The sequence below is a fragment of the Gymnoscopelus braueri genome (assembly GCF_963280865.1).
Source record: "Gymnoscopelus braueri genome assembly, chromosome: 12".
Lineage (NCBI taxonomy): Eukaryota > Metazoa > Chordata > Actinopteri > Myctophiformes > Myctophidae > Gymnoscopelus > Gymnoscopelus braueri.
In genome coordinates this window covers 40,481,785-40,507,680 of record NC_137614.1, presented here as the reverse complement: position 1 = coordinate 40,507,680, position 25,896 = coordinate 40,481,785, and the positions used below count along the sequence as shown (strand labels likewise).

At 43.1% G+C, this 25,896-nt stretch overlaps 1 protein-coding gene across 2 annotated transcripts; it reads right to left on the bottom strand.

Moving 5' to 3' along the window:
• Positions 1-487: 487 nt before the first annotated feature.
• kdm5c (lysine demethylase 5C) lies at positions 488-25,675 on the bottom strand. 2 transcript variants are annotated; one of them, XM_080444942.1, is made up of 29 exons: positions 25,251-25,675; positions 23,420-23,567; positions 23,249-23,326; positions 22,690-22,812; positions 22,413-22,583; positions 21,624-21,761; positions 17,112-17,174; positions 15,776-15,899; positions 15,307-15,614; positions 14,667-14,825; positions 14,446-14,565; positions 13,723-13,881; positions 13,159-13,340; positions 12,058-12,220; positions 11,560-11,679; positions 11,215-11,409; positions 10,610-10,791; positions 9,681-9,805; positions 9,420-9,567; positions 8,982-9,072; positions 8,431-8,813; positions 7,591-7,729; positions 6,681-6,860; positions 5,381-5,500; positions 3,779-4,531; positions 3,453-3,495; positions 3,151-3,350; positions 2,674-2,862; positions 488-1,677 (listed from the first exon to the last, which is right to left on the bottom strand). In XM_080444942.1, the coding sequence occupies exons 2-29, from the start codon at positions 23,561-23,563 to the stop codon at positions 1,669-1,671; spliced, it is 4,809 nt and encodes a 1,602-aa protein (XP_080301068.1). In that variant the 5' UTR covers positions 23,564-23,567; positions 25,251-25,675; the 3' UTR covers positions 488-1,668. The 2 variants fall into 2 exon arrangements, with proteins under 2 accessions (XP_080301068.1, XP_080301069.1); XM_080444943.1 differs by lacking the exon at positions 17,112-17,174.
• Positions 25,676-25,896: the final 221 nt, after the last annotated feature.

The following is a 25,896-nucleotide window of genomic DNA, read 5'->3' as shown; positions in this document are numbered from 1 at the left end:
TGAGTTATTGGGGGCTAGAAGAGCTACTGTAAATAATAAAGAAAACGCAGGGTTATTGTGTAAAAAAAGACATATTTAGCCACCGGACAGAATGCGAAAAAGATTGCGAAAATTGCTAAAACTATAGAAAGCAGTAAATTAAAAAAATGTAACACTCATTTAATTTAATTACAATCTAAAACATAAACCTTGGTTGTAAAAAAACAAAGTTGTCCTTTAAGTCTGTACTGTTCAACCCATATACTTAGCTGACCAGAGTCTTAAGGGTCTTACACGGTCCAATTCAGTCCTTTAGCTCCCTCTCAACACCAAAATCTCTTTGCCAAAAATAGCCTATTTACAAGCTGGTGACACGTGAACATGTAGATCTGCTATTTTCGCCGAATGTTTGTACCATACACAAGGGTTAAAAGGAGTTACCAAACCGTTCATCTTGTATTCATCTCGACAAGAGGGGTTTAAGTGGAAAAGAAAAACAGAGTCAAAATCCTAAACAATTCTAAACCTTTATTTTCTAACAAGAGTGAAAAGAAACAAAAGGCAACAATGAAATGAAAAGTTTATACACAAACTCACGACAACTGTGTGTCTGCGATATCAATAACAATAATATTATAATCATTTGAACCCAGGAAACAAAATAAAATTCAATAAAGTGAGTTATGTGAAGTTACTTTTTGCAGAGAATGAGAGAGAGGGAAAGGGAGAGAGAGAGGGAGAGAGACAGAGAGAGAGAGAGAGATATTGAGAGAGAGAAGTGCATAGGGTCAGATAGGAAAGGACAGAATAAAACATCAGAGTCAAGAGGGACGGGGTCAAATATGCCTTTTAAAAAAAAGCAACGTGTGTGGAGGTAAGGACAGAGAGATAGAAGACCCGAAGGGGATAAAGAGGTAAAGGTTTCCATTTGGGAAAGTAGCACCAAAAAACATGAATGCCTGTTTTCCACACTTCCCAAATAACTTTATTGTATTGTATGGGCTTATTTAATCAAAGAGCATGTGACCTTCAAACAGCCTGATCCAACACCAGATATAATATAAAAACAAATTACAAGTGTTAGCACATGATCAGCTGTCAAAACCTTCAGCTTCAGCTGTAGAAATCATGCCCCAAGAAACAAAACCAAAAAAACAGTCTAACCCCCTTCCCCCCTCAAAAAAAAACCTCCTAATTCAGTAAGTGAGGGGGGTTCAGGTGACCTGACAATGCGCTGTCCCATGTTGAGACAGGCTCAGTTTTTTAACTATTATATAATACAGCTGGCTGGAAAACAGAAAACATAGCTTACTGGCTGTCCTCAGAGACGACTTAAGACCAATAATAAAACTGTCCTTTTTCATACGACGTCGGGCCCTGTGCACGCCTTAACACGATCACTGGGAGAACGGGGGGGGGAGGGGGAGGAGCACAGCGGGAGGTCAGACGAGTGTGAAGACAAGGGGGGTGGGATGTTTGTCTGGAGTGTAGACGAAGGGGGCTCAGAAATTATCACTCTCTTAGTGTTTAAATGCAATGAGAGGGGTGGAGAGGGAGGGGTGGGGGTCCTGCTTCTTTCAACATCGTGACATTGGCTCCTGGTTCCACGGAGGTTCCTCTTCAAAGTCTGACCGTTCCTTTTTTTTTTCTCCTTCTCCTTTATTTCTTTTTACAGAGTTCCACCGTCGATTACAAAATCTGCGAAAACACAACATCATCAAATTAAGTTAAACAAGCTAAACAGTTGTTTAGTCTCGCATAGCCAGACGTTAAAGATCTATGGCTACTGGATATGTCTGGGGAAATCTAAATTCAATGAATGGGCTTGAACGGTAATACCACCCTAATATGCCCTAATGTCTTTGCATAGGTTCTGCAATGCTGTTATTTTGTGCTTCCACCCAGTTTTAGCCCATATATTGAATTTAGATGTCACCAGACAGTAGGATGAGATATCTGAACTTCGGACTACGCAAGACTAACTTGTTTTACCACTTAAGCCCCTATACTATTAACTCTTACCCTGCCAGAGTTTTTTCAGAACAGTCTGTAGCCTCTGCCAGGGTTTTGACCGATTTTGGTACCTTTTCGCATAGCCACAAAATATTTTTCTCAAGTATGATTGATCCCCAGAAAATTTCTAATCACAGATGAGATTCAGGTGTGGTTTCACAAATGTCAACGAGGTCAATTTGACCTTGTTGTCATGTGTTGTTTGATGTTTGAAAATAGCTCAAAACCAGTGGTTTTAAACCAAAAAACATTGTGAATTGTTTGTCCGTTTCAATTTTAACATTGAAGTGGATGGAGCAGCAAATCTTTGGAAATTGTTATCTCCTTATTCGTTTGGAATATCGAAAAGGTGTCAATACTAAATAATTAGAGAATCTTTTTAGATTTTTTTTTTTTTTTCAGGACGTTTTTAAACGTCTTTGGCAGGCAACAGCTAATTTCCCAAAGACGTTTATAAACGTCTTTGGCAGTTATAGAGTTAAATGTTCACCTATAATGACATGTCAAAAATAGGGATCCCAGGTTGAAAGTGGTTTAAGCTTTTAGATTTTGGAAAACAATGAGTAAATTATAACTTATCCGCATATCTTGAGAAATGTAAAGCCATTCCAAAACTGCGTTGGAAAATGGTCACGGGAAAGCTAACGGTATGAAAAAAAGCGGAGGTGGGAGCGTGGTTACCTCTGGCTGGACCTGGCTGGGTACGTGAGGGGAGGGGCTTGAGAGGGGCCGAGTCTTCTTCGACTCGGAGACGTCCAGTGACCGGGGGTCTCCCTCCGTCCCCCCGCTGCCTCCCCGCTGGCTCTTCCTCTTCCTCTTTGAGTCCTTGGCTCGTCCGCGGCTGCTTCCTCTCTGCTCCTGTAGCTCGATCTGACACAAGACACCATTATCAGTATGTGATCAGAGTAAAAGGCCATTCACACCGAGAATGATAACTATAACTATGACTAACTACCGACAGCTAATCAAAGTCCATCAGAAGGACATCTAGTGCAGTGTTTCTCAAAGTGGGGTCTGGGGACCCCCAGGGGTCCTTGGGGGGGGGGGGGTTCCAGGGGGTGCCCAGCTAAATGATTGCACACTCTGTTATGGGGGTCCATGGCCTAATGCATTGTAAACTGGGGGTTCGAGAGGCACTGATCTAGTGTAATAACTGACCTGGATGAGAGAGCACAGCCCGTCTCTGGGTGGCTCGCTGGCGGCCTGCAGGACTTTGTGGATGGTGTGTGTCTGGTCCAGGGACACCTCCAACACGTCCCCTGCCAGCTGCAGCTCCTCCAAATGCTTCCTGGTGGATGGTGACAGCGCCACCACCTGGCCGCGCAACGAGGGCAGCAGGGGAAGAAGAGAAGCCACATCTGGTGGGAAGGGAGAGAGAGAGAGAGATGGATCACGTTTATCAGATGCTTCTAAACACATGACGAAACATGGCACATTTCTATCAAATATACGTAACTCACCTGTAACATCTGACTTTTTGCTGATGCCATTTTCACATCCAGCCTGCAGGGGGGACATAACGTCATGACAGTGTTAACGACTCACTGGGTAGAAAATGAATACTACTAATCATCATTTTATTTGTATAGTGCTTTTGGACATCTTAAAGTGTTTGACAGGCAAGAAAAATAAAAAGATTTATAAGTGAGAATTCAGGACAAAAGGTGATTCCGTCTGAACAGGACAATTTTAACCACTTGAAATCTATTCAAACATGTTCATAAATAGCAGATCTACAAGCTACACATCTTTAATGACATCCCAAAATAGGGTTGAGAGAGCAGACCTGTGTGCCGTTCATCTCCTTGTCCTTCTTCTTGGGCGACTCCGTCAGGTCGATAACGTCGTCCTCTCCCTCTCCGCCCTCGGAGTCGGACAGCACGATCACCCCGTTCTTCTTTTCCACCTGGTCCTTCTTCTCTGCGTCTCCTCCGTTCTCCTCGCGGCGGCGGAGAGTTTCCCGGAGCTCCTGCAGCCTTCTGAGCGCCTCCTGCAGCTCGGGCATGTCCAGCGCGTCCTTGGCGCGGCCCTGCCAATTGATGGCGCGTTCCGTCAGGCACTGCAGTGCCTCCCCCTCTGGGAGACGCACCGGCAGGCGCTGCAGCGCCACCAGCAGTGCCAAGATGGTCTCCAGGCGCGGCCGGCGCGACCGCTGGCACCGCGGGCACAAGAAGCGCGAGTCCCAGTCCCACCAGCAGAGGGCGTTGGCGGGCGGCGGCCCCGCGAGGGGCAGCACGGGCGGGAAGGGCACGCACCCGCCGTGGAACCAGTCTTTGCACAGGTGGCAACGGTGCTGATGTTGGCGCGGCCGCCCGCCGCACACGCACACCGACTGTGGCGGGCCGGCGTTGCCGTTCTCCTTTACAGAGTTCTGAGCGGGGCTGGAGGCGTCTAGCTCCATGGCGTCTTCCCACCTGCCATTCTCTTTGTCGCCCGTGTGAGGCGCTGTGGCGTCAAGTCCAGATTTACACATGTTCACCTTCTGTATCCTCAACAGAGCCTCCTTCTCCCGGTGCTCCCCTTCTTTGAATGCCATCACCTACGGTTCGGGGTGAGAGGTCAACGTTAGGCCCAGCATAGCGACCTCGTGTTAATGCGTAACGCACAAAGGAGACGATGCACGGCTTAGTTATTATTCGTACTATGCGTTTAAAATGTTGTAAATGCGTCGCCGTTTCCAGGTCCCGGTTACAATTCACGAAAAATAATGAATACTTTTCATCCTGTGCAGTTTTCACTTAGTTTCTCATAAATGAACCTCGCTCAATCTGTGTTTTTATAAGCTTAATATCACTTTTAAATGAAATTGCAATAGCCTCATTTCTTTTTCCAGTCCCCCCACACAAATTAACATCAGCACACGTATTTTTTTTGGATGAGACCGTTTCCATTTTTGGACACTTCCTTCAGCACATCAATGCTTCCTGTACCTTCACAATGTCATAGCATTTTAACCACCACCCTATTTTTAACTTTATATTTATTATTCAATAGTAATGGTATACTTAAAAAATATTATATATAAATATTATAATATGGACATTACGGCTTGTTGATTCTTGTTTATGTCTATGTTATACAGTATGCCTAAGCATCTGCTGATATTTCTGAAATGTGCCTTTTACCTTCTAAAGTATGTATAAATTCATGTCAATAATCTTTCGTTTGAGACTCCTTTAAAGAAGCCGGTGTAAAGGACCGATTGGTCCAGTGTTGTGCAAGATTAGCCACAGACAGACAAACAGACAGATCCTCTTCTAGATTCATCGCCTCCAAGGAGCCACTCCATGAACAAAGACAGGAAAAGGCCAGACGACACACGATTTAACGTTTGTCCAAAATTGGAAACAGGTCTACAATGCTAAGAGTCTGAACATCAATGACTCACGATGGCTCCAGGGTCCCTCAGGTCCTGAGCAGAGAGGCCCAGAGTGTTGGTGTCTGAGTCATCGTCCAGTGGCTCAGTCTCGGCTACCCGCTCCTTCCTCTTTGCATAGGGACATAATACCTGCAAGGCAACAATGGAGTTCAACCACTTAAACACAAAATTCTTTGTTGTACTCTACGTATGTCAATAGCGAAAATAGCAGATCGACAAACCCACAATTGTTTACATATTTTCGCCCAGAATAGCGACACTAGGGTTCGTGTGGTTAAGATCGCTGCACATGTAGTATTGACAGCAGTGCTGGACAATATGCTGGACAGTAAATGTAATATATCACCGTAGTTATACACCAAAGCTCCGATCACAATATTTATACACCATTACTTGATATTGGCACACTTCCAAAACTTCCGCAATTACACAATCCACCCAACAGAGAGTGATGATTTGGTTGAATAATGATTGATAATGTTTTCAGGGTTACGATTGGTGTTTGGTAGCTTTCATCAAAATATAATCCACTGGATAAGTTCACTCTATATGTATCACCCAGCCCAGCAATTCAAATTTTCTCAAGTTATGTTTTAGTTTTACTGTATAGTATGTAGTGTGTTGAGTGACTATGAACTATAGCATGGGTTCCCAAACTTTTCAGCCCGCGACCCCAAAATAAGGGGGCCATTGAATGCACATAAAGTTGCACGTTCGGTGCACATTTAAAATGTATTAAAATGGTAAAATGTACTATTTGTAATAATTTTAGGTTGTATTTCATCCATTCTGTTGAATTTAAATTAAAAACAAATAAAAATAATAATGACCCAAAATAATTTCCCGACCCCACCGTCAGTCTCCCGCGACCCCAAGTGGGGTCGCGACCCCAACTTTGGGAACCCCTGAACTATAGTATTATTATAGTTCATTGCATTTGTACTGCGTTGTTGCACAATGTTTATGGACCGAGAGGTATGGCTGTAAGGCAATGATTATAAATGAATAATTTTGGGGGGCTTTTTACCCCTTTTTCTCCCAAATTTAGTCATTATGCCCATTGATTCCTCTCCACACACATTTGTGTGTTGTATCCTACTGACGCAACTGCCAGTGAGGAGCCCCCACCGGAAGGACGTAAAGCCTTCGGCCTACTCCTCCTGCCCAACACTCCTCGCTGACAGGTGCTGCCCCCAGCCTGTAGGAATACATCACACTCCCTGTTTTTTAAAAATGTATTATGTCTTCTGTACAGCAGCTTGTAGTCCTCGACTCTAAAACTTGCTTTTTGCGCTGGGTGCTAACTGACCTCTAGCAGGCTGTGTTGGCTGCTTTTCTTCAGGAACGTCTTGGTGGCCTTATCCCTCCATGAGTGAGCACTGGCCACCTGCAGCTCCAGCTGCCTTAGCTCTTCCATGCAGACCGGCAGGTCCCTTCCAATGGCTACCAGACCTTCCAGGTCGTCCAGACACGGGTAGTGTTCCCCATTCTACAACAAAATGTAAAGTGACATTCCATCAATTTGGATTCGCCTTTAAAACCTGTTTCTGCAAAATGTCTTCTAAATCCTAGTATTCTGAAAAAAACGTATGTTTCTATATCAGTGGTGCTCAAACTTTTTCATGTCAAGGACTCCCAAAATTATATGAATTGGGCCACGGACCCCATCTCAAAATATTTTGTTCTAGGGACACCCAAATGCAAAGATTTTAGTTAAAATGTTACATTTAATACAATATATATTCAAAGATTTGGACATATTTTCACGATTTTTCAAAAATAGCAGATCTACAAGCTCATAGCGCGGCACTCGGTGCCGCGCTATGAGCTTGTATATCTGCTATTTTTGAATAGCCAAAGTGTAAAATAATGCTTTTTAGCTCAAATCTAAAAGTGACACAGATGCGTCCCAGGTCTTAATGGGTTAAACTGGCTTTAAAAGACCAGTGACTAATCCTCCTGAATATAAAATTCAATTAGGGATCAGATTTTTGTCATTACAGCAATCACATATTTGACATTACAGCAGAGTAGGGGGTGATTTTGAACATAAGCCAAATGAGTAAAGCCTAATTTATACTCCGTAGAACGACGGCAACGCTTGCCGGAAAGAACTGATCATCAAGCTAACAATGCATCACAAGCAATACCGTTGTGCGATGGAGTATTAATGAGGCTTAACAGTCATGTTATTGACAGCGTATTAAGTATGTTTTGACCTGGATTTCCTCCAGGTCTGTGACCCAGGCGCGTGCTCTGCTTAAGCAGTCCTGAAGAGCCAGGATGTTGGGCAACCTGACAGGGATCAGCTGGGCTTCATTCACGATGGCATCCAGCGTAGAGAGAGGGTGTTTCTGCCTGCAAACACAAAATCAACACCAAATACTGAAACTCACAACCAGCTACACTGGTTTACAATTGACTGAGGCCTGACAGCCACATGCACAGTATTTATTAACCCATTAATACCTGGAACGCATCTGTGTCACTTTAGATTTCTTTGGCTATTCAAAAATAGCAGATCTACAAGCTCATAGCGCGGCACCGAGTGCCGCGCTACGAGCTTGTAGATCTGCTATTTTTGAAAAATCGTGAAAAAATATTTTTTATATTTTTTTCAAAAAACTGTTAGGATTTAGATTTTTTTTAAAGAATGGCCTCAGGTCTTAAAGGGTTAATCAAACTTTATTATCTTCGCCAGGTCGAAGGCAAAGGGGGACATTGTTTTCGCCTGTGTGGGTTAATCTCGCAAACTGCAGGCCTGGGCCGATTACATTTATTGTGCACACTGTCAGTAGGCCAAGGAAGTAGGAAGATATTTTACTTTAATTTCATAACGGAAATCAATGGAGCTCTGGCCGAAAACTTGCCCAAGTTTGGAGTCATGCATCATAGATGACTGATGTCACAGGCTGGCGTGTGTGTGTGTGTGTGTGTGTGTGTGTGTGTGTGTGTGTGTGTGTGTGTGTGTGTGTGTGTGTGTGTGTGTGTGTGTGTGTGTGTGTGTGTGTGTGTGTGTGTGTGTGTGTGTGTGTGTGTGTGTGTGTGTTTTGTCTCACCGTTGCTCCAGGCAGATCTGGGCCTTCTCCTCCCAGCGCTCTGCGATGGTCAGCAGCTCCTGGAGCTCGGCCATGGCCGTCTCCACAGAGACACTCTGGGGCACGTTGCAGCCGGCCTCCATCAGGTTCCTCAGGACAGACAGGGTCACCTCGACCTTTTCGCCTCCTCCCGCGCCCAGCGTTCGCCTCACCTCGCCCAGCCAGCGGACCTGCTCCCGCAGCCCCCGCAGCAGTTCACACTCTGGGACGTCTAAGGGCAGGTTAGCCCCCTGCTCCAGCAGGGCCTTCAGCTGCTCCGGGGGCGGGGGCTCCCTCCTCCAGTCTCTGTTGTTGACCAGAACCTGTGCCTGACCCTGAAACTCCTCTACTGTCCGCAGGACCGTCTGGAACACAAAGATAATATAAAATTACCAAAAGCTCAAAAGCTTTTCTATTTTTTTATTTGAATCCCGTTTTGGACATCCCACCCGACAGCAACGGTTTATACGTTTATAGGGTTCAAATGGTTAAGAACAAAAACTTTCTTTTAATAAACTTTGTGCTGTCCTCACCTGTACCTCCTCCAGATTACTCATTATACAGGGCAGGTTCTGCATCATGTCCACTAAGGACTTCAGCTCTACCAGAGACATCTTGCCTTCACTGAAATCACAAGAGTACATGTGACCAAATTAAGAAAAGCTAACAAACCTGGCTAGTCATGTGATAAGTCTGAGACCCTGCAGGGCTCCAGAGTGTGACTATTTCTGGCATCTCAATTCTGGGCATATTCAGCTAAAATAGCCGATCTACAAGCTCACAAGCTTGCAATGCACTGTGAGCTTGCAGATCGGCTATAAAATAGGGATTAATTTATTAAAACCAGGAAAAGATGATCACAATATTAGATTATCCAAAAGCCCAGCCAATATCTAGTCTCATATCACAGTATCGATATATAATGTTAATATACTGGGTCAGCACTGGGAAATCATAGTATTGCATGTTACCTGGTCTTGGAGTTACTGAGGAGTTCAGTGCTTGACCGTTGGCAGTGTTGAATGTCTTTAAGAATAGTGTTCAACTTCTGAAGGAGCTCGTTGTCAGGAAACTTTTTCTCCGTTGCTTCCTTCTTCAGTGCCTCCAGATCATCGATCCCTGTAATTCCAATCCGTTTTGTGTCACTGCATGTTACGAAACGATCTTAAAATACCCTTTTGCATAGAAGTTAATGTGTTGTACGAATGGACTGCGTCTGAGTTCATCGTTACCTATTTTGTTTCCCTCTTCTTGTTCAAGTGCTTCTTTAACTCTATTGGCCCAGGAGTCAAACGACTCGGAGCGAACCTTCAGTCGGTGTAACATGGCCAATAACTCGTCCAGGGTGTATCTATACCTGCAGAGGGAGGAGGGATGACAACAGTGAAAATACAATCTCATACCACCGGTGCTTCTGGCAGGAGAATGGAGAGAGCTACAAGGTTGTCAGATTGCTTTAATTGGCCAATCACAAGGAAGGCAGTGTGACACTGTATATGGTGCAGGTGGGAAACAACATTTTTGGTGCACAGTTTCAGAAACAGACTCTGTGAAATCCCCATCCGAGCTCTATTCCTCTCAACGTCTCAGTTGGTTTGCAGTGTCGATGTAAATAATTCAACAGGAAGGAAGTGAGCTCCGCTGAGTTCAACTTCCTTCCGTCACTTAATTTCCAGTTAGAGAAAATTAGTTTTTTTTAATATGCATTATTCAGATACACAGTGAAGAGTGAGACACAGGAAAGGCGGACAGAGAACATGTGAAGGACACACGGCAAACAGTTCATCCAACCGGGAGTCGAACCAGGGACATGCTGAAGAAGGCATTCTGCACCCATGTGGTATGCGCCCATCGTGTCACCCAAAAGCTCAATTATTTTTGAGCAATTGTTCCCTTTTGTCTGCTGCTATTATCTGGTGCAAATTCTCTACTTGCACATGAAGCATATTCTTCCTGATTTTATTTATACTTTGACCATTATATTTGTGTCTTCTTGTTATCTGGCTTTGTTTCTCTATTCTTTACCCTGATAACGGTTTCTTCAAACTGCAAAACATTGGGAGCTAGTATAAATAAAGTGTTAATGACTCTCTGACGATAAAGAATCAACTTCTTCTCTGTAGTTCCCCTTACAGAGCATGCAGTGAATGATGATGCATACCTGAGGTAGAGTTTCTCTGTGGGGCAGTTACACAAGTCCTGGGTGTGATAGAGGCAGACCAGGCGCTCAGGACAGTTGGAGCAGGCCAGAGCGGAGAGGAAGCAGGTGGTCTTGCAATTATCACACTGTCTCTCGTCGTCTGGCAGCAGCTCAAATGCCTCCCTCTCTGCCTCAGTGATACCCTGGTGGTCAAATAAGGTTTTACATGGGTTACTTTTCCATAAACCCAAAGCTTACGTTCACACAATATGAATAGAACATTTGTTTGTTTAAAGAAAAAAGCTACCCCCCCCCCACACAGCGATTTATTAGTCAATGTTTCATGTGTGTGCGGAGGGTGAATTCTATTCAAACTCAATTTCAGACATTACTGTTATGACAATAACATTAAAGTTCAGAAGTAAAATCTTATTCACATAAAAATTAAAAAATAAATAATGCCCAGGGCTCTATACTAGCCGGAACTCTCCTGTTTAAGCTTGTAGATCTGCTGCTTTTGCCAATGTTTGTCCTAGAATAGGAACACTAGGGTTCATTGTAGTTGAAGCAAGGCATCACAATCCTGGAGTCCACAAAAGGTGGACTCCAGCAGAAGCTTAGCTCACCCTCTCCAACAGGCTCTTCCGTAGTTTCCTCTCCTCCTGGACTATGATGAACATCTCCCGATGCGTCGCTGCGGCCAGGTTGAGGTCTAGCCGCTCTGGGCTAGCCGCCATTTTGCACGTGAGCTCCTCGTGGGAGAAAACGCAATACCTCCGGAGGCGGCGGTAATGCTCGATACAGGAACGACCCGCAGGAAGCTGAGAGGAGAGGAGGAAGGCCATCGCATGCTTCAGTTATACTTGGTTGTGTGCGAAAATAGACGTTCTACAACCTCAGAATGTGACGTGTTGTGTGTTAAGTGTGAGGACAACAGAGTGTGTGTCATGTCAGAATGTGTACGGTCTTACCCAGTCTGCAGTGCAGAAGTTGACAGCTTCGGCAAAGTTATATCCCTGGTTGAAGCCGCTGTGATAGGCTCTCGGGAAGGTGATGACAAATTCTCCAGCACACTGGTTAGTCCGCACAACCTGTCAATCAAAAGCATGGAGGTCAGTGATTACAGCTTAGAATTCCCCTTTTATTATTTCTTATTCTGTGTTTTGTTTTTCTATTACCATTATATACTTTTCACTTAGTGTAAAGTGCATTGAATTGCATTTTAATGTACGACATATGGTGTCTCAATGAAGTTTGACGTTCTTATGCATCATGATGTGTGTGTGTGTGTGTGTGTGTGTGTGTGTGTGTGTGTGTGTGCGCATGTGTTGTGAGCGTTATGTGCATGGCTGCATGTGCGTAAGTGGGGTGTGTGTGTGTGTGTGTGTGCGTGCGAGTGTGTAATGTGTGTGTGTGTGTGTGTGTGTGTGTGTGTGTGTGTGTGTGTGTGTGTTTGTGTGTGTACCTACCGGCACACCATGAGCCATGAGAATGTTGGGGTTCATGATGGTGACCAGCTGATGGAGGAGGTCAGGCTGATACTCAAACAGTTCTGGAGTCAGTTTCTTCATCACTCCCTCAAGGCGCTCAGCTGCGACGGAGGGAACCCCGTACCACGTCTTGGGTTCACCCCTAGGACAACACAGGAGGAAATGCTTGGATAAAACAACCTTTCAACTTCCTATGGAATGTATGGATTCTAGATAACGCCCTTCTACCTACTCTACAGCACAAACGTGAACCCTGAAGTATTCATTTAATCCTGAGAATGGTTCCATTGGATGGAAAACTTAAGAATGAGGATTTTACTGTGTATATCCACTGACATGTATATCTAGTGACCAACATTATCTGCAGAACAACAAACCATTGGGTTTGTTGAGCGACTGTCAGCGTGTCTGCATTATTCATCAAGTTGAATTAAAATATATCTTGGGAACATTTTTTAATACCAAGTAAATTCTAATTAAACTTCACCAGTGCAAATTAGCATGAATGGAAAATGAGAGACTGGTGGATTTCAAATTGCTCCAGAAAATGCAATTTAAGACTTATGGCCTTTACACACAGCAGGGCGTGATGAAGAAACAAAATGAAAAATACTCGCCAGCGAATATTTTGCATTAAAACTATTCATATGACTGATGCCTCATTCATACAGGTTGATGCCTTTATCCGTTTTTTTATCGTTCCGAATAAAATTATCCCGGTGTAATATTCACGTTCTCTGTGGATTTACTCATGAAGCATAAAACAGCTTGAAAAATATATATTATCCGGCAAATTAATCACACAAGTAAAAATATCATCCATGTGTAACACAATTTTTGTATTAAATTTAAGACCGTTTAAGGCCTGTAAATGAAAAAACACAACTGAAGAGTTTTTCACCCTGAGAGAAAATTACCAGTAGGTAATAGATGGAGGGTGGGCACCATGTGAGGTCATTACCAGTAGGCAGTAGATGGAGGGCGAGCACCATGTGAGATCATTTGTAGTAAATGGAGGGTAGGCAGGCACCATGTGAGATAATTAGTAATTGGCGGGTAGGCACCCTGTGAGATCATTACCAGTGCAGGTAGTTGATGGAGTAGCTCCAGTGATCCTCGATATGCCAACAGAAGGCTGAGAAGACCATGCCCACATAGAGCCAGGGCACCTTCATCCCAGAGATGTCTGCGTTGATGTGGCACAGAACGGACTGCTCTAGCACTGGCATCACGTTGAGGTTCCAACCGCTGCGAGCATATTCCTGATGAAGATGAAAGATATCACTTACTATCAAACTTATTGTTCTTTTTTATTATAACAGAACTGAGAACAGACAAATTGTAAAGGCCAATTCAACATTCTGGAGACGTGTGGAACCCTAAACAATATCCTGTCTGTTGTTTACAACAGTAGCTAATTTAAAACAATAATACTAATTATGGATAAAAATCTGCCATGGGTATTTTGTAAAAACTACTTGCTAATATCTGTTTGACAGTTTTTATTTTGTTTCTCAGAGCAACGGTGTTGTTTACAGAATCCAAGTATATGTGAGGCAGCAGTAGCTCAGGTGAGCAGCTTGAAGTCTTGCGTGAACGTAAGGCACATTGTACAGCGCTTTGGATGAAGCCCATTTAACATACCTCCTCTTCTGTTGTGAGGTCCTTCTTGTTCTTGGTCATGGGGAAACCGCTGCCGAAGTCTTTGGAGTGTATGTCGGCTCCATACTCCACTGTCACATCCTCCTCGATGCTGCTGACCAACCTCCAGAACTCCCTCTCCACCAGCTCTGTCGGAACCATCTGCAACCCAACAACACACAGTCTCTCACATCCAGTGTGTTAACATGCACACTAAAGCCTGATTTATTGGTAGTTGATCTACAAGCTCACAACACGTCACAGCGTGACGTCTTAAAGAGGAATCAATGTGAATATTATCCTTCTACTGTGATGTCCTGTGTATAGAGAGCTTGCAGTGCAAAATTGCGACCAACTCAAGTAAAAGTCAATGTAACATAATTTTACGTATGCCTCCAGTGATTTTAAAGAGCAAGCTGACGGCCCAGAGAACGTATTGAGCATTACGTCAAATTGTGACCCGTCCTCCTTACAACAGACTGATAGGATTCACATTAAATATCAGCAGAGTTCTACTTTTTAATCGGGTGCTACTTACGCCGATTAAGACCTTATCCCAATTTCGGACATTAGATAGCAATGTTTACATGACTATTTCAATATTCACAACACAATATTGCGTTATTTGGGGTACAAGTAGTGGGTCAACACTATCGCCAGTCAGGAAGTCCACGTGAGTCCATAGTGAGGTGAAACACAGATTGTGTGCATGTGTGTTGTCCTTACATGGACAGGCATGTTGAAGTAATCTGCTTTGAAAGCATCTGCCATTTCCCCAAAGGTATGCAGGTTATATTCCTTTGTCGCCTGCTCGAAGCCAAACGCTTCGGACGGCCTTTTACATTCCTGAAGAGAAAGATATGAGAAAAATCAGTGTAAGCTGACGAAGGGAAGAAAACACCAAAATATAATACCTAGTTAGTTGCCAACTGAGACAAGTGTTTCACCTCTGCCACACATTTGGGGCATCGCCAGTTTCCTTTGGGAGCCTCTGTGATCGGAGGCAGCAGACAGAAGGTGTGATAGTTATCATCACAGCTGTCGCACAGCATGAGCTTCTCGTCGTCATCGCCGCGGCCACACATCCGACACACGAACGAATCAACCTTGAGCAAAAAGGAGGAGAGATCAGAGGAACGAACCAACGTCTGAGAGTGTAAGAGAATATTTCACCTCCGCCTCACATTTTACAAGACAGAGATTTGCTAAAGGAGCCTGCAGGCAGGGGCATCTAGCTGCAACAATTCTGTCAATCTGTGCAATTCATTGACATAATAACATAACAGTGAAGATAAGATAATAAAAGTACAAAACTGTGGCAAATGCTCATCACACATTATGTGAATCCAAAGTGACATCTTGAAATTGTTCAATACGTTTTTGTCAGCAGTCAAAAATATGTTTCATTTTGTAATATGGAACCAAAATATCGGTTTAATTTATTTGGTTGTTGTTTTTACGTGCTTCAAGATTATTTGATCGATTAAAAAAGTAATCAACAGAATAATCGGCAAGAAGATAATCATCATTAGCAGCCCTAATTTTAACCACAAATCATGTACGTTTGCCATCGTCTGTCCTACTTACAAACTGAGGATTGCCGAGGTTGCGTCGGAGCCTCATGGTCATCTTGGTACAAGGTCCATCATTTTCCTCCTTGACTTCGTCCTTCACAGCCTCTTCCTCCTCCTCTGCGTCCTCCATCTTCACTTCGCTATTGGGTTCCGTCTTAACGGTGAGGGTAGCGGGAGGCGGTGGCGGGCAGGACGCAGTGTTTCCCTGAGTCTCTGGAGCTGCTGCAGCTAGTTTCCCTGTGAGCAGGGCGTCACCTCCGGGGACAGAGGATGCTGGAGGAGACGCAATGTCCCTAATTGTAACAGTCTGAGGAAGATCATCTGAAAAACAACACTCATCATCATTTACTGAAAGTCAATTTAAAAACAAAGCAAGCATGTCATTCGTTTGACAGCCATAGCAACAGTAACTAAGCAGGTTAGGGCTTTTTTTGGCAAAAGATCAATTGCACAACTTTCAACACCAAAAGAAGACCTTCTACCTTTCTTCCTGAGGCCTTTGTCCCTGGCCACCAGACCCAGTCCCAGCATCTTAGGTCCCGCCCCATAGATCTGTAGCTTCTTCAGCTCTGGGTTCTTCTCGATGTCCTCCTCAGTCGGATCAGGCTGTAGGCACAACCAAGAGGTCAGCATGAGGGGCGTGCACGCAACACAACAACTCTCCAAAGCACACAGACAGCAAAGCAAGGGGCCTGGGCCAATGACAGAACGGAGTTAGAACACTGCATCACAACAAGGGATGATGCTATATTAGGTTAGAACGGAAGGGAAACATTAGCACAGCTAGAATGTTAAGACCCACCACCACCACCAGTCACAACTTAAATCACCAACATGCATCACTCTTCACTTAGAGAAGGGCCAATCAAGCTACACTAAATACACCTTGCGAAGCCAGGAGGCTTGTTAATACCTAGTTATAAAAAAATGTAATCGTCTTTTTCTGTCATCACTGCTGAGGGGCACATTGTCCAGATACAAAACACCTCCACCCATCTTGTCAAGAGACAATGTTCACTGGTTTAGGGAAAGCGTGTAAAAAAACTCAACCTACTGAGTTTTGAGAGTGACATGCACTCAAAGCATGCAGCCACACAATAACGCTGCAGCAGTGAGCGGACAGCAAGGCATAACAGCAGAACAGAGAGGCACACAGACTGTCCAGCAAGAAAGCATCCAAGCCAAGTACAAATAGATAAGAGACAGAGTACAGTGCAAGTGAAAGAGACAGAATGTGAGACGCGATCAGAAATCCATAATTGTTAAACTGGAATAAGGTAATCCTGATGTCAGGGGTCCTGTAGTGAGACTACAACTATTTTGAACTTTAGAATTTGTAATACCAAACTATTGAACTTAAGAATTTGTATTTTGTAAACATGTTTAGAAAGGAAAAAAAGAAATTACATGACATTAAAACTTTGTATAGCTCATAATAACATCTTTCATAACATTATTCTTCCCGAGATCTTATAGGCACCCAGCTGTCACAAAGCAGCACTGAATGTAATTAATATATCAATATGCTTTTGAAATCAAAGATGATATCGGTTTATGCAGAAGCACCATTTCAACCACTTATACCCTATACACTTTGTTGACCGGGGACCCCGGGGTCTATATTTGGTCCCCTACACCAAATATTTTTCTTTTAATATATATATATATATATATATATATATATATATTACAAAATTAAAGGGGCTACACATCATCTCCACCAGAGGAGGAGGAGTACATACTCAGAGGGCTAGGAAAGAAGGCAGAAAAACAGAGTGAGAGAGAAGAGTGAGAGCGGGGCGGAGAGTGAGCTTGTACCGCGGCAGCGAGGAGCTGAGAGCCAGTGGTGAGAGGATGGGGAGGGGTGAGCTCCTCTGGACCCTGCAGGGGGAGACAATAACAGCAACAACAGACTAAGACAAGAGGAGCGAAGGGAATGAGAGAGAGGTAGAGACCAAACCAGACGCTGTAGGGAGGAGATCACAAGACACCTTCAAGATGTATCATGAAGGACTTTGCAGCTTCTGCACGTCTGCATCAGCAGTTTTTATTTTTACCTTCTCAATAACTCTTGATACAGCTTTTCACCCAACACACATATGGGGTTAAAGGACTGTACATGTGTATGTTTAACATTTAAATAATGCAAAGATATCATCTTAGCACTACAAGTTTAAATGTCCCCCATGTTTTTCTTAAAGGTCTCTTAGAAAATGCCAACAATAGGTTGTCATATGAGGTTCAGGTAGAGGAAAATGTAATTACATTTGTGTCCCTTTACATTGTTAACCATCTAACTCCTGTAACTTTATAAACCCTATAGGCTTTGCTGTTGACTGGAGTCCCTCAGAGTTCTACATTTGATCCCCCTCCTTTTTCCCATCTGTGCAGAAAATATCTGATCTACAAGCACACAGAGCTTTTAGGTATGCCATATTCACCTAATATGACAGGCCCAGAACGATAGGGTTCATGTGGTTAAACTATGTGGTTAAACTAAAAAAGAAGAAACCGCAAACTGTCTCTCCACATGCAAGTGTGGATCTTTAAATTTTTACACCAACATTTCTCCATATTTATTCATTCCCTTCTCTCACATTCCAGTCCTCCTATTGTCTCCGGCATCAGCCGCCTTCTCAAATAATTGTGTGATTCTACAGCTGGCGCTGAACTAAAATCTAACACACGAACTGCTTTCCCAGTTTGAACATTTTCAAAACGTAAGTAGTTCACCCAAAACATGACTAATGTTCTATCAATTACACACCCCATGAAGCCTTGAATTCATGTCGATTTCTTAGTTTTTGTCGCATTCCTACGCCATTGGCTTGGGAATTTTTCATTTTTGGGGTGAACTGATCCTTTAACCTTCACAGTTTAGCTTGAGACAAGTGAAAAATGTCTCTCTTTAACTACAGTAGAATGTATACAGTATATAGAAAGAAAATTTGTGTGCATACTTTTTGCTGTCTCTGCTGAATTTCAGCTAATACTGTGTTTAGAATAACCAATATGACGTGTTAGGGAACTCTAAAAATCCCACATATTGGTTTATGTGCTTCTTCAAAACACGACCACTTGTACAATGCTCACAAAGGAATGACAGCAAAGAAATAAGCAATAAGGCCACTACATGGACTGGGTTTTAAATGAACAATGCCCATTCATCAGATAACTATGATGGGTAGTGGGTTATCTGATGAAATTGTTGAGGCTGTTTCCCCCCAAAAGACGCTTTTGGTATAAATTCTGGATCAAATTTGACCACATTAAACCTGGTGTCTCTATTTTGGGCTTTTTGTTATAGGCGAAAACTAAAAACAAACAGCCCAAACCTAGAATTAAGCTTACGTCCTATGGCGGTGTTCTGTGAAAAAAGCTAATCTAAAGCTCACAACCGCATCGTGAGCTTGTAGATCGGCTATTTTGGTCATATGGCGGTGTCAGGTGTCAGTGATTAAAGAAATATTTCGAAGGAATATTTTGATTATGTTATGATTATCATCCTCTCAGTCTCCATATATGGGTCCTCAGTAACGCTCACTACATGCTATGTGTCTCATAAGTGGACTGTGGATGGTTTGAAAATGTGTCTACCAATAACATAACTGATACTATGATTTTTCCCCTGTTCGTCCATCCGTGTGTTTGTGTGTCCGTCCATCTGTGTACAGATATAATCTCCGGCAACGTTGGCCTGATCGACGTGAAACTGTGCACACACACTTTCTGGAGGCCAGAGCAGAAGCTCTGCCCCATAATCGGCCAGTTATAGCGCCACCAGAGGCCTATGTTTTCCAAACACATTTCTTATATTACTCCTACAGATTTTGTCCAAACATCACGCAAATCGGTCATGTGTTAAAGACAGTTCTGTAATATTTTTCATATTCCATCCTGATTGGCTAAGATAGGCTTCCAAAGTTTGCAGGAGTGGTCCGTTTTAAACAAAATGCCTCAAATAATGAACACAGTGTCCGATTGCCGTTAAACTTCACTTTGGCCTGTTCTAGCACCACCAGGAGGCCGATTTTTCTTAAACACATTTTATGCTATTACTCCTACAGATTTTGTCCAAACATCACGCAAATCGGTACATATTATCTCTATAGTCATGTCATCAAGATGGACCTTGTTGTAAGAACAATGGCTTCTGTTTCAGCCTGCTGCATTTTTAGGAAGAGAGAGACTGTAGTTCCCATTAGCGTGGAAGCCCCACCGATGATGTAATTGGTAGGCTGGTTTCTGTACTGTCCACAGCCCACATCTGAGAAGCAGAGTGAGTAGAGGGAAATGGCATCATCTAATAATGAGCATGTGATCCCTTTTATGGATTTGGAAAACAAAGTGAAATATTCTACCACAATTATGATATGGAAAGTCCATGAACATCAGCAGGAGATAGGTAGAGAACATGAGCAACACTAAACATAAAATGATATGGCAAAGGAAATGCAAACATGTCTGTACGTCTGCCTGAGAAAAAGAATGAGGTGAAAGAAAACAGAGGGGTGAGCAAAAGGAGCAATGAGCAGCGGCAGCAGCAGATTGAAGCACCGTAGCAGCACAGCAGGCGTGGCAGAGAGCTAGCATGCATTGCATTCTGGGTGCATCCCATCCCATCGTCCTCATGTGTTCCTGTGTGACTGTTACAGGATAAACTGGAAAAACATGACATGCTGACCAAAAAAACATAATTTTCCCCAAAACAACCATTTGGTAGCAAAAAACTAATTGTATCATTTTGGTTAGCTGATCACTAAATAAAAAACGTAATCCAGGTGCGACAGAAGAAAACAACCCGTTGTATGGGTGCGTTGGACAGCTGAGATGGAGGAAATGCATGGGGTTTCATTATTGTGACAGGCATGATAATCTTAAAACCTTGTAGTGTGTGCATGTTTATAGAGAAGAGAATCTGTTTAAATTCTCCAAATGTGAATGATGTAAACCAAATTTTAAAAATCGGTTAGGATTTTTAAACCCCTGTAGTGTGAGCCCAGCTTTAAGTGATCCGATGAATCAGCGTTATCATTTAGAATGTAGCTTAAGATCACATGGGTCTCCTTTATTTTTATCTTATCTCTCTACTTGTATCTAGTCTGTGTTTTATGCTTACACCTTCATTTCACCTCAGGGATCAATAAGCCCTGCGGAAACTCGCCACTGATAAATCAATTTGTCATACAGTCTGTTTTAACAACCGATTCTCACGTAGCAGTAAACAGCTCTACTTTTACTTCCTGTTCACACAAGCAAGATATGATATAAGACCAAAAGGCCTGACAAGTTAGGCTAATGCATATACCCTCTTTAGTAATTTAAATTTGTTGCGTTTATTTCAATTTCTAAAACATTTAATTCCAAAACAGAACGATCGGATGCCGCTTGAGCTGAGAATATATGATTTAGGTCACCACACCGTGTCCTCTGAATAGATAAATTCATGGGCACAATGACACCCCTGTACCATTATTATCACTACAGTAAAAAGCCCCACACAATTGAAAATGTACACCTGCTACAGATTTCAGTTACATCCGACACTTTCCACTTGACCGGTCATCCAATCATGCACGAGTATGCATTTAGATTTTTTAACTGAATCCTATCATTGTTATATGTATATATTATACATATCCTTCTATAAAATCTAATGTGTTCATGTATGCATTTAACAAAACATTGCTGATGACCTACAAGGTCACCAAGGGCATGAAGGACATCGCTTCCCACATAGTACAATCATCAATGACAGGTCAACTATCCCTCCCCATATGACACCCTTGCCAACACCCCATGTGCTCCAGGTGACTATACTTTACTCCCTCCTGGCTCCCAAGCTGTGGAATGCCCCCCGTCCTGGCCGTCCACAAGTCAGGAGTCGACTATAGTCACTCGACATCACACACTGTGTGTGTGTGTGTGTGTGTGTGTGTGTGTGTGTGTGTGTGTGTGTGTGCTAGTTATGTTATTCAGATAGATGCAAGGTGTGTTGTTTATTTGTTGACAGATGCTAAGTATATTTAGATATGTTATTTAGATAGATATGTTATTGTTTTTTGTTGAAAGATGCTAAGCTGCTTGTTGACCATGTATTTATCCTTCTGTAGCTGAACCGGAAAACAAACAAAAATCGGCAACACAAATCGGCCTAGGGTTTCATGCCCTTTAAATAAATGCAAGAATGACAGACAGTCTCAGGCATTCAGACCTCCTCAGTTTGGTCTTGTGACATCGGCTCCTTGTGCGTGTTTAGATCCCCAAACGTAATTAAGCAAAGATCCGACATTCATATACAGTTATGGATGCATAGGTGATCCCACTCACATCTGGCTGGCAGCGGTTGGCTCTGCGTCCATAGCTGCTCATCTTGGAGGGCTGGAGTGACTGACGCAATGGGATGGAGTGAGGCTTGTACTCTTTCTCTTTCTCCTCACCATCATAGTGCTTTGGCTTGGAAGGTGGCTAACCAGGGAAGGAAAAAGGGATCAGGTCAAAACACATACTAAAAAGGTGGAATCCTGTGGATCTTGGGATCCACAAGGGAACGGTGTGGCTCCAAAGTGAATCTTAAGGCCATTCCACACCAACGCAACTACTTGCAACTGGCATTGGGAATAATGGTTGCAAGTAGTTGCAGTTGCATTGGTATAGACTGGCCTTTAGACCTGATGTGGCCAGCTTGTGATCAGGTTATCTATGAAGTCAGATTTCTATGACATATCTATGACCGGACTTCAAATTTAGGTATGGTTTCAGCCGGATCTCAGAAACATTGACTTCCATTGTAAATATTATAAATATAAAAAGTATTTTAAGTATAAAACGTGTAAAACCATAAGGCACACTGGCAGCGTGCGCAAGAATTTTGTCGATCATCGGTTTGTGAGATTAGTTCAGGACACTAAGAGATAATAAAGTGGTTTTCTTTTAACCACTTAAGCCAAGTTTGAAGTGATTAATCAAAACATGGAGATTAACATTCTCTGTATATTTTCTGTCAAAAGCAAAATATACATTAGATAGTCATTGTGCGATTATTCACCAAGAGAATGACTGTTTCCATGTTATTGGCTGCTAACACAAAGGGACAATGGTGTGTGTGTATAGTGTTACCTGCATCGTGGCACCAGACTGGGACACTTCAAAGGGGTAGACGATCCGCTCATAGTGCGACCGCAGAAGGGAGCCGATGTTCTTGCCTGGGGGATAGCCGAGCCTTTGAGCCACACGGGCCCAGCGGCGCTCCTTACAAAGCGTCTCAAACCCGCCTTCTTCTGTGACAACCTGGAACAAAAAATAAAAGTTGATTTCAACCATTTGTTTAATGTTGACTGTAGTATGATACAGGCAAGGAACAAGAATGGGGGGCATCCACTTATATCATATTTACCTTTGACAGGCTGAAGAGGTCAAGGATGCGCCTTTCAATATTTGGGAGTTTCAACGAGGACCCCTGGATCTCCCAGAACTTGGCAATGCGATCTAAATAATTCAGCTTCACTCGTGTCTCCGCCTACAATGGTTAGACTTAGAATTAGGGACCACGATGATTAGATATAACCCCATTCATTAACCACTTAACCACATGAACCCCTAGCTTCCATATCTCTATTCTGGGGGCGAATATTCTGTGAAAATAGCCACAACAAGCTCACAAACAACGCAAGATATTAAGTGTACAGGGGGAAAAAGGAGGAGGCCTAGTATAGACCCTTGGGGGACTCTAGTCAACTAAGTATATAGGGTTTAAATGGTTAAACCCTGTGTACTTTGTTAACCTCTACACAAAATCTTTGTCAAAAACAGCCTACATACAAGCTCACAATACGCGGTTTTCACCAAATGATCGCCTAATATAACATGACCAAATAGGGACACTAGGGTTGATGTGGTTAACAATCATGTCAATAACACTCTACTATAAAAAAGAATAAAAGGATGGGACAAACCTCCAGTTCATTGAGTCGCTGAATGCGGGGTGTGAATTTGAACGTATCCAGCTCCACTGAGAAGGGTGGTTGCCACTCCTACAGAGTTGCAACGGGACAATATAATTAGACTGAAGCCACAATATCAGCATGATATTTCACCTTTATCTAAACACAAAAACTAATATTTACCGGCGGAGGTCGAATCTTGCAGATGCCAGATTTCTCTGCGATTGGACGGATCTTGGCGATGTAGCCCAGGGCATCTTGAAACTCCTCCCATGATGGCTCGAACACTGGGCACTCCGGTGGAGGCAAAAAATCTTCCACGTCCATCACCCTGGGAACAGCAAGGGCCAAAATCCAAGATAAGTTCACAATGTCAGGCAGACACAATGATGAGCTTGAACATATCAACAGAACAATGCAGAACCAAACAGTGACCAGTACGTGACCCGACAAGGAGGTTGTAGCCTAATTCATGCAGCAGGCCTACAAGCTCGCAACGCGTTGTGAGTTTGTAGTTTGTCATGCGACAAAGTATGGATTGGGCCTTGGGCTCTGACATGCTCCACTAATGAGAAAAGCTAAAGTATTTGCTAACCATATACTCCCTCCTCAGTCCTCATGATCAATAAGACACAATCAATCCAGTGACACAACCTTTCAACAACTCTTCCCAATTGCTTTTGTCTGCTCAATGTTCAGTAAAGAGATGAAAATGTACCAATAAGCACTGTAGCAGTTTTACATACTTGGTTCTTCGATTGGCAATGCAGGCCAAGTTCTAGACAACGAGCATTTCTCTGAGTTTTCCCTAAAACACGCTGCGTCATCTGTTTGTTTACTCAGACAGAGCTTCCTGGTTTGTTACGACATCATACACCATAATACTTAGGAGAGGAAATGCACCGGATGTTCATTTCCTCTGTATCTTTCATAACACTGTAACTTGCATCAGTTAAAGACACCCAATACCACACATCCAGACATAAAGGTAGATGGTAGGGGGAGGAGTTCCTTGGAACTGGTCTGGTCTCATTTCCAACCCCCTCCCCCAACACCAAACACAGGGAGACAACAAAACAAACGCCATGCCCTTATGAACTTAGGGATAAACACACAGGTCCAAATTATCACAAAATTATGTTCCAGGGGTCCACTCTTCATATACATAATGAACGACAACAGAACACCACAATGAATAAATACCAGAGTTCAGTATGCAGTATGTAAATTAAATCTATATTCCACATAACTTGTGTTATTAAAACATCAACCCCGGAGCATCTCCATGAGACGTTTACCACTAAACCCATCAGAACTCGCCAAAGAGTTGTAATCGTTGGCATGTGGCTTAAACGATGCTCCCTGATTCTTCACGGGCCTGAAAACAAACAATGGCGTGAAGACTCCATGGACCCCATCACGAAGGCCACGTACAGCACGTCACCTCTTTAAGGCTGATGTCAAATTCTCAACACATTTTAAGCGTCAACAAAATCCACTGTTACATAATAACTGCAAAAACACTGAACATAGAACACGAGCAGAGATGAATATGATCAGAAGTTCACATAATTCGATAAAAAAAAAAAAGAATAAAGGGGGAGGCCAATTAATGTTAACTGTTAAAACTTGGGATAACCCGGTGTGTCGTATTAATACCACTGATTAATATTATACAACTATGACAAGAGCCTAAGCAGACACGAGACAGATAAAATGTAACTTATCTACCATTAATGACTCAAAATGTTTTATTTTGAATAGTTGTTGAAACCTCAAGGAGTCCCATTGTTCAGATGTGATGTAAGGCTACATATTATAGCATGGTTAGCATCGCGGCCTCCGGTCGCAGCAGCAGCAGCAGCAGCGCCTCCCACGGTTTATACGTTAACTTAAGACTTAGCACTCCGGTTAGCCTCCTGTAAGCTAGCAAACCTCCCACCTGCACCTCGTTTAGAAATTATTTCTACTTATTATAATGATTATTATTGTTATTATTATCACACTGACTGACCCGTAGACACCTCGATGTCCAGGGGAAATGACTGCAAAAATGTCCTTCCTCTCGTGTTGTTGTTGTTGGTGTTGTGGTGGTTGGTGGGCTAGTGGTGGTGGGCTAGCAAGAGTGGCTAGCTGTTAGCTAACGGTGGCCAGCTGTGTTGTGGTCCAGTTGGCTAGCTAGCCTAGCAGGCTAACCCCGTTAGCTAGCTTTTTTAAAGTTGGCCGTTGGTTTTCAGCCTCTCACTTCACCATGTATCCCGTCCCGTCAAAATGCATACGTCTAGGACTATCGACGGCCATGTGGTCGTTTTTTTGCTTGTAACACGAGCGTCTTGCACTATGGTTTCAATGATGCCACGATCAATCACTGTGTGACCCACATCGCATCACTTCATCCTGTCTTTACAACGAGACGCCATCTTAGTTTTTTTTTCTCGCTGCCGTTCTCGGAGGAGGGGAGGCTCGCCTCAACCTGAATTCTGGAGACGACGAGCCGCTACTACGTCAGAAGTAATCCACCAGTTACCTGAGTAATCCAATTGTAACGTATAAAGTCACACATTATACACTTTATATTTATTGACCAGCCAGAGGTTAGACTCATTGGTTGGTTGGTTGATTGATTGATTGATTGATTGATTGATTGATTGATTGATTGA

What these genes read in the sequence shown, in the direction of transcription:
- kdm5c (XM_080444942.1), bottom strand. Translation starts at nt 23,563, where the DNA reads ATGGACGTGGAAGATTTTTTGCCTCCACCGGAGTGCCCAGTGTTCGAG. An exon ending in CTCAGCTCCTCGCTGCCGCG is followed by an intron (nt 15,900 to 17,111) that starts GTACAAGCTCAC and finishes TTGTGCCTACAG; the next exon opens with CCTGATCCGACTGAGGAGGA. An exon ending in ACAGAGAAACTCTACCTCAG is followed by an intron (nt 9,806 to 10,609) that starts GTATGCATCATC and finishes CTCCCTCTGCAG; the next exon opens with GTATAGATACACCCTGGACG.